Source organism: Pristiophorus japonicus, chromosome 19 (genome assembly GCF_044704955.1).
Source record: "Pristiophorus japonicus isolate sPriJap1 chromosome 19, sPriJap1.hap1, whole genome shotgun sequence".
NCBI classification, from domain to species: Eukaryota; Metazoa; Chordata; class Chondrichthyes; family Pristiophoridae; genus Pristiophorus; species Pristiophorus japonicus.
The window spans coordinates 4,980,423-4,989,496 of record NC_091995.1 but is presented as its reverse complement, the minus strand read 5'-3'; the positions used below and the strand labels follow the sequence as shown (position 1 = coordinate 4,989,496).

At 47.3% G+C, this 9,074-nt stretch overlaps 1 protein-coding gene across 1 annotated transcript in view; it reads right to left on the bottom strand.

The window, feature by feature from the left end:
* Positions 1-242: 242 nt before the first annotated feature.
* LOC139230634 (zinc-binding protein A33-like) overlaps positions 243-9,074 on the bottom strand; it is a 41,155-nt gene continuing 32,323 nt past the window's right edge. The window contains exon 6 of the mRNA XM_070862448.1: positions 243-5,033. Coding sequence (XP_070718549.1) covers positions 4,540-5,033 — 494 coding nt within the window. The 3' untranslated portion in view covers positions 243-4,539. The remainder of the gene's footprint in view (positions 5,034-9,074) is intronic.

The window sequence follows — 9,074 nt, the reverse complement described above, 5'->3', positions numbered from 1 at the left end:
AAAGATCCACCCAATGTCACGTCACCAGACAGCGGAAGAAACAAACCCCTGGCAGATCCTTGCCCACCCCGAACCCGGGTATGCTCAGGCCCATCTTGCCCCTCCACTGTCACTCTGGTTCAGATAGTGTGTCTCACCAGCAATCCAGCCTGGAACCTTCCTGGTCTGTGTGTCTCAGTGAACACACCAAGCAGTGCTTGGCAATTCTGACACTACCTTCTGATTTAGACATGGTGCAGACAGGTGGAGCAGATACTTTTATTTCTGTGTGCAGGGTACAAGGAGACAGCACTTTACAATTTATCAAACAGTTTCAATACTTGGTTACAATGATATACTTTGCTTCCTATTAAGCTCTGCAAGATACAACATTTAATGCCAGCTCAACAATCACTCAAACACAGTTGCAATTTTAAAATATTGTTGTGAATATGAAAGAAAGACTTGCATTTATATAGCGCCTTTCACAGCCTCAGGGTGCCCAAAGTGCTTTATAGCCAATGAAGTACTTTTGAAGTGTAGTCACTGTTGTAATGCAGGAAACGCGACAGCCGATTCTTGTACAGCAAGCTCCCACAAACAGCAAACTGACATTGTTGTACTAATGCTGGTTGAGGGATAAATATAAAACCTGTATAACCATTATTTCGGCCCCAGCTGGAGCATTGTGTCCAATTCTGTGCACCAGACTTTACGAAGGCCTTGAAGGCTTTGGAGAAGGTAGAGAAGAGATTTACTAAAATGATTCCAGGGGTAGGGGTGGGGGTGGGGGGTTAGAGTTATGTGGATAGACTGGCAAAGCTGGGGCTGTTCTCGTTAGAGCAGAGAAGGTTAAGAGGAGATTTGATAGAGGTATTTTAAAATCATGATAGAGTAAATTAACAGAAACTGTTTCCAATGCCCCCACATGAATCTCGATATTCTTGAGGTTTTTATTTAATTTGACAGGGTTGTTTGGAGCAGTTGCTGTCATGTATGTAGACCATGTATACTAACTGTATAGTCACATAACGTGTGCCACCAGAGGGCACTGCGTTGGGAGACCTGAGGGTCACCTACATAGGTGTGCAGGGTCCAGTATAAAAGGCTGCCCACCATGCTTATGCCTCACTCTGGAGTTACAATAAATAAGACTAAGGTCACAACAACTCAAGAACAATACTAGACCTCGTGGATTCATTCATAAGAGTATAAAAGACATAACAAATGGCGACGAGATTACGAACTTTCATACAAAAATGACTAACGTTGGTGCATTAAAAAAGGTCTCAGAGGGTGAAGATTGGGAAGTCTTTACGGAGCGGCTCAACCAATATTTTGTAGCAAACGACCTGGTAGGCAATGATCTGGCCACGCTGGCAGATAAGCGCAGGGCTATCCTGTTGACCAGTTGTGGGCCCACGGTCTACGGCTTCGTCAGGGACTTGCTTGCACCAGAGAAAACAATGACCAAGTCATACGAGGAGCTGAAAGTGCTAATTCGGTACCAACTCAAACTGAAGGAGAGCATCCTCACGGCCAGGCATCAATTTTATACACACCACCGCCCCGAGGGCGAGGAAATCGTGAAGCACGCTGCCGACTCAGGAGGCTGGCAGGACTGTGTGAATTCGGCGCATCTCTCGCCGCTGCATTGTGGGATGTCTTCGTAATTGGCATCGGTCATGAGGCCCTTCTTCACAGTCTACTGTCTGCCGAAACCACCGTCACTCTGCAGAAGGCCATCAGCATCAACCAGGCGTTCATGACCTCAAGCTGCAGCTCCAAGCATATGATGACTCACTCTCAGGACTCACACCTGGCAAGTACTGTAAATAGAATGTAAGTCGAGTAGCACCATGCTGGCTTTGCGGAGGTAATCACAGGGCTCATCAGTGTTGGTTCAGAGACTATGTGTGCAAAGGCTGCAGCACAAAGGGCCACCTTCAGCGAATGTGCAACAGAGCTGTGACTCACCACATGGAAGAGGAGTCAGCAGATATCTGTGAATCCAGCACAGATTACGAGGAGATGGCTACTGAGGCAGCTCAGTCACAGTACAAAGTGTATGGCATATATACCTGCACCACAGATTGTCCTCCAGTGATAATGGCAGTTGAGATAAATGGCGTTCCAGTCTTCATGGAAGTGGACACGGGGACGAGTCAGTCACTAATGAGCCAGGAAGCCTTTGAGAGGCTATGGAACGATCAAGCTGAACGACCCAAGCTAGGTAAAGCTGTGCACCTACACCAAGGAACTGATATCAGTTGTTGGTAGTGTGGATGTAACGATATCCTGTCATGGGGCGGTGCAGAATTTACCATTGTGGATTGTTTCAGGTGATGGACTAATGCTACTTGGAAGAAGATGGATGGGGAAGATTCATTGGAACTGGGAAGACTTCATCCCTCCAGCAATCGATGTCCCCCGTGCTCAGAGGCAGAGCAAGCCCCCACCTTCTGTTGGACCAGACACCAGAGAGCAGATCCGCGCAGTCCCCGACGCAGACACAGACTGCTCATCACGACTGCGTGGTGATTATCCGGCCAAGACGACCAGAACGCACCTTCCCGCTTTCAGTGGCAGAACTCCTGGGGAGGAAGGTTGGATCCGAGCGCGCCTTCCCAGCTTCAGTGGCAGAACTCCTGGGGAGGAAGGTTGGATCTGAGCGCGCCTTCCCGCTTTCAGTGGCAGAACTCCTGGGGAGGAAGATTGGATCTGAGCGCGCCTTCCCAGCTTCAGTGGCAGAATCCCTGGGAAAGAAGATCACGGCAATCGACATCATGGACAGGGAAAAGATGGCGTCCAAACCATGAGGTGCAGCGCTAATGGAGCAATGACACGTGGTTCCATGCAAGGAAGATGATTAGGGTAAAAGTAGTAAGGCCATTTAAAGGAGGCCAGCAACCCCCCATTTTTGAATGAGCTGCTTGAAATTGGTAACCAATGTAAAAATCCAGCTGTAATGAGCAAAATGTTGTTGAGCGACGTCGGGTTCAAATTGCAATCAGCCAATGTAGCGGGCAAACACCTAACAGTCGTATACAGGTCCAGCGAGCTACCTAATGCTATAGCCTGTGTCCCCAGGACCAGAACGATGTATCATAAAGTGTCCCCACAGCTGACAGAAGTAGACAAGCCACAGAGTAAATGATCCCCGGAGAGCAGAGGCCCCGACAGTGATACCCTGCCTCGGATCGGTTTAACATTGCAGGCACCCGATGGCATGAACCGCCATGGGCCAGAAACAATAAACTGCGCCTATGCTCACAGTCGGCTACCGTTGTCTACCACTCGGGTGGAAAAGGCGCAGCCCACAAACCCACTCGCCACCATTGAAATGCCCAAGAGCGAAGGGTCACCCGCAATGGCTCCTCTGAACGGGACCTGGACCAGCCAGGATGCCAAACTAGAGAGTGCTCACAACGGTGCCCTCAAGGAAAGGGAGTCATCTGTCCCCTGCGAACTGCAAGATAAGACGAGGCAGCCCCACTGTCGCTTAGATGAATCGCTCACTCGCTCAGACCGCTTCCCAGGGAGCAGCAGCGACACTGTGCAAACGAAAAAGACAGGGAGGTCACAGACACATCAGCTGTCTTCGGGCCTGAGCTTTGGCAACTCGAGCAAAATGAGCTCACCTCGCCCACAGACCCACTAGCATGGGGCACTGCGCCGCCACCAGACGACCTAGATCTCATCCGGCTGTGCTGGAACTAGACTGTCCTTGTGTACCTGTACTGATATACCTGTACTGATCATGTAAATGTACCACATAAAAAGAAACACAACTGTAATCCACCCAACAAATGTACCAAGATGTAAATGTAAAACCCATGTGATGAACTTGAAGGCATCTTGCATGTAACGAGCCATTAGCATGATCTCTGTGTTGGGGGGAGAATAGAGTAGTCATGGACTCACAACCAGAAACCATTAGGACCTCCACTGGCAACAAATCTCACTACCAACCCACCCAAGCTAGAAGCGAACCTCTAATGGTCAACCAGGAAGAGCAGGTCCAGGTCACTGTCAATGTACGAGTCAATTTGCATTAAAGGGGGGAAGTGATGTCATGTATGTAGACGATGTATACCAACTATATAGTCACAAAAGGTGTGCCAACAGAGGGCACTGCGGTGGGAGACCTGAGGGCCACCAGCATAGCTGTGCAGGGCCCAGTATAAAAGGCTGCCCACTATGCTTGTGCCTCACTCTGGAGTTATAATAAATGGAACTAAGGTCACAACAGCTCAAGTACAATACTGGACCTCGTGGAGTCATTCATAGGAGTATTAAAGACATAACAGTTGCCAAGAGTTTGTTCCACTGCACCGATAAAACAAACAAATCTCACCAACAACACATTGTCACTCGGTTGTAGCCACCCTAACCTCAGGTTACATTTGGGACATTTGGACCATCCGTACCACCTGTGACTGAGACCGATGTCCATCAGTTTTCAGCTGGCAGGAGGCAGGGTGAAATTATGGAATGGGCCTGTTAGTGACCTTTAACCCCGCAGATTGTCAGTGATGCAGAGTTTTTCCCGTCGTTATTTCATCCGGGATTGAAGATGGGAAAGATTCTCTCAGTGAAAGTGTGGGTGAAAGTGCGGAGATGGGACATGTTGTCCGCATTGTAAAATGACACCTGTCCATCCTCATAGTCCAGGTACACCCCGATCTTCCAGGGCTCCACACTCGGGGTGAGGGGGGTCAATGATGGGGGGTTGAGGGCAAAATAGCCTCTTCCGGGTCTCAGCCACACAGTGCAGTATCCGGTCTCAGGTTCAATTTTCCCTTTTCTCCCGGCAGATTCTCGGGCCACTCCAACAACCCACCGTGCCTTGTCCCCCATCTCTACCTCCACTTCCCAGTAGTGTCTCCCTGATGTGAATCCCTCTGATCCCAGGACACACGGCCACCAATCGAACCTCTCCGGTGTATCATGCAGCCGCTGCCGTTTGTTACCGAGTCTCACACTGGTTCGGTCCTTTGACAGGATGAGCGCAGAATGGGCTGTGTTCGGATCCAGAGTCAGAGAGGCTGGAGCTGGGGGAAAGTTAAAATAACACATTCACATTAGCCGCTAGGAGTCAAATTAAAAAGCAGCACCTCAACAGTAGTAATACTACCAGTGCCACATGCTAGTCAGAGTAGTAATTGCAGGATAGCGCAGATGAATACGTGGCTTGAGGAGTGGTGCAGGAGGGAGGGATTCAAATTCCTGGGACATTGGAACTGGTTCTGGGCGACGTGGGAGCAGTACAAACTGAACGGGCCGCACCTGGGCAGGACCGGAATCAATGTCCTAGGGGAAGTGTTTGCTTGTGCTGTTGGGGAGTGGTTAAACTAATATGGCAGGGGGATGGGAAGTAATATGGCGGCAGAAGCAAAAGATAGAAAGAGTAAAAGTAAAATTGGAGGGCAGAGAAACCCAAGGCAAAAATCAAAAAGGGCCACATTACAGCAAAATTCTAAAGGGATAAAGTGTGCTAAAAAGACAAGCTGAAGGCTCTGTGCCTCAGTGCGAGGAGTATTCGTAATAAGGTGGATGAATTAACTGCGCAGGCAGCTATTAACGAATATGATATAATTGGTTTTATGGAGACATGGCTCCAGGGTGAACAAGGCGGGGAACTCAACATGCAGGGCTATTCAACATTCATGAAGGATAGACAGAAAGAAAAAGGATGTGGGGTAGCATCGCTGGTTAAAGAGGAAATTAACACAATAGTAAGGAAGGACATTAGCTTGGATGATGTGGAATCTGTATGGGTAGAGCTACGAAACACCAAAGGGCAGAAAACGCTAGTGGGAGTTGTGTACAGACCACCAAACAGTAGTGGTGAGGTTGGGGACAGCATCAAACAAGAAATTAGGGATGCGTGCAATAAAGGTACAGCAGTTATCATGGGAAACTTTAGTCTACATATAGATTGGGCTAACCAAACTGGTAGCAATACGGTGGAGAAGGATTTCCTGGAGTGTATTGGGGATGGTTTTCTAGGCCAATATGTCGAGAAACCAACTAGAAGGCTGGCCATCCTAGACTGGGTGATGTGTAATGAGAAAGGACTAATTAGCAATCTTGTTGTGCGAGGCCCCTGGGGTAAGAGTGACCATAATATAGTAAAATTCTTTATTAAGATGGAGAGTGACACAGTAAATTCAGAGACTGGGGTCCTGAACATAAGGAAAGGTAACTTTGATGGTATGAGACATGAATTGGCTAGAATAGACTGGTGAATGATACTTAAAGGGTTGACAGTGGATAGGCAATGCAAACATTTAAAGATCACATGGATGAACTTCAACAATTGTCCATCCCTCTCTGGAGTAAAAATAAAACGGGGAAGATGGCTCATTCATAGCTAACAAGGGAAATTAGGGATAGTGTTAAATCCAAGGAAGAAGCATATAAATTGGCCAGAAAAAGCAGCAAACCTGAGGACTGGGAGAAATTTAGAATTCAGCAGAGGAGGACAAAGGGTTTAATTAGGAGGGGGAAAAGAGAGTATGAGAGGAAGCTTGCTGGGAACATAAAAACTGACTGCAAAAGCTTCGATAGATATGTGAAGAGAAAAAGATTAGTGAAGACAAAAGTAGGTCCCTTGCAGTCAGGTTCAGGTGAATTTATAATGGGGAACATAGAAATGGCAGACCAATTGAACAAATATTTTGGTTCTGTCTTCATGAAGGAAGACACAAATAAGCTTCCGGAAATACTAGGGGACCGAGCGTCCAGCGAGAAGGACGAACTGAAGGAAATCCTTATTAGACAGGAAATTGTGTTAGGGAAATTGATGGGATTGAACGCCGATAAATCTCTAGGGCCTGATAGACTGCATCCCAGATTACTTAAGGAAGTGGCCCTAGAAATAGTGGATCCATTGGTGATCATTTTCCAACAGTCTATCGACTCTGGATCGGTTTCTATGGACTGGAGGGTAGCTGATGTAAAACCATTTTTTTAAAAGGAGGGAGAGAGAAAACGGGTAATTATAGACTGGTTAGCCTGACATCAGTAGTGGGGAAAATGTTGGAATCAATTATTAAAGATGAAATAGCAGCGCATTTGGAAGGCAGTGACAGGATCAGTCCAAGTCAGCATGGACTTATGAAAGGGAAATCATGCTTGACAAATCTTCTGGAATTTTTTGAGGATGTAACTAGAAAAGGGAGGACCAGTGGATGTGGTGTATTTGGACTTTCAAAAGGCTTTTGAAAAGGTCCCACACAAGAGATTGGTATACAAAATTAAAGCACATGGTATTGAGGGTAATGTACTGACATGGATAGAGAACTGGTTGGCAGACAGGAAGCCGAGAGTCGGGATAAATGAGTCCTTTTCAGAATGGCAGGCAGTGATGCAATGCTCAGTGCTGGGACCCCAGCTATTTACAAAATACATCTATGATTTATATGAAGGAATTGAGTGTAATATCTCCAAGTTTGCAGATGACACTGAGCTGGGTGGCGGTGTGAGCTGTGAGGAGGATGCTAAGAGGCTGCAAGATGACTTGGGAAGGTTAGGTGAGTGGGCAAAGGCATGGCAGATGCACTATAATGTGGATCAATGTGAGATTATCCACTTTGGTGGCAAAGACATGAAGGCAGAATATTATCTGAATGGCGGCAGATTAGGAAAAGGAGAGGTGCAACGAGACCTGGGTGTCATGGTACATCAGTCATTGAAAGTTGGCATGCAGGTACAGCAGGTGGTGAATAAGGCAAATGGCATGTTGGCCTTCACAGCTAGGGGATTTGAGTTCAGGAGCTGGGAGGTCTTACTGCAGTTGTACAGGGCCTTGGTGAGGCCTCACCTGGAATATTGTGTTCGGTTTTGGTCTCCATTCTGAGGTAGGACGTTCTTGCTATTGAGGGAGTGCAGCAAAGGTTCACCAGACTGATTCCAGGGATGACAGGACTGACATATGAGAAGAGACTGGATCAACTGTGTCTGTATTCACTGGGGTTTAGAAGGATGAGGGGGGATCTCATAGAAACATATAAAACTCTGACGGGATTGGACAGGTTAGATGCAGGAAGAAGGTTCCCAATGTTGGAGAAGTCCAGAATCAGGGATCACAGTCTAAGGATAAGGGGTAAGCCATTTAGGACCGAGATGAGGAAAAACTTCTTCACTGAGAGAGTTGTTAACCTGTGGAATTCTCTACCGCAGAGAGTTGTTGATGCCAGTTCGTGGATATATTCAAGAGGGAGTTAGATATGACCCTTACGGATAAAACGATGAAGAGGCATGGAGAGAAAGCAGGAAAGGGGTACTGAGGTGAACGATCAGCCATGATCTTATTGAATGGTGGTGCAGGCTCGAAGGGCCGAATGGCCGACTCTTGCACCTATTTTCTATGTTTCTATGTTACGGTGTGTGAGACCCTGCCAGTGGTGTGGACCCGCAGACAGTTTTTCCAAAAAAGAGATTGCATCCAATCTGGCAAATCCACAAATATCAGTGCCCATAATCCCAAAGTTTTCTCCCCTCCGACTGACATTCCCACGTCATGTACTCGAGGCAAAGGACCCAGGAACTCTTAGATTTCTCACAGTCATTTTACTACAGAAGGAAAGTAAGAACGCCACCAAGTGTTCATCCTACAAACTCTTCAAGCTGACTATAATTACTGTCCGGGATCTTAATCGCCTGAAAATAGGATTCGGTGACACAGTCAGGAAGTGGACTCAATCCTGTGTGCACCAGCTATCCCCATAACTCGTGCCAATCTTCTGGCATTAACAGTGAGATTAAGCGTCGTCTCATGTTTCCTCAGGTTTTGTAAACTGACTTTGGTCATGACCATAATCATGGTATACACGGTGGAGATGCATCTACAGGAGGTTGTACTGTCGAGGAGGAAAGGCTCTCAGCATGTGTTCTCTAGCTGAAGTCTGAAAACCATTGCAGGGAAGAAAATGATTCACCTGAAGATACCTGTATTGGTGATGTTAGGAGACCTGGCCTACAGTCGGCAAAGGTTGAACAGATTCCCGCTGGTTCTGTAGTTTAGTTCCACTCCAGCGGGGAGCTTGTCGACTGTGAGGTGGAACATGGCAGCGAGGAAGACTGAGAAA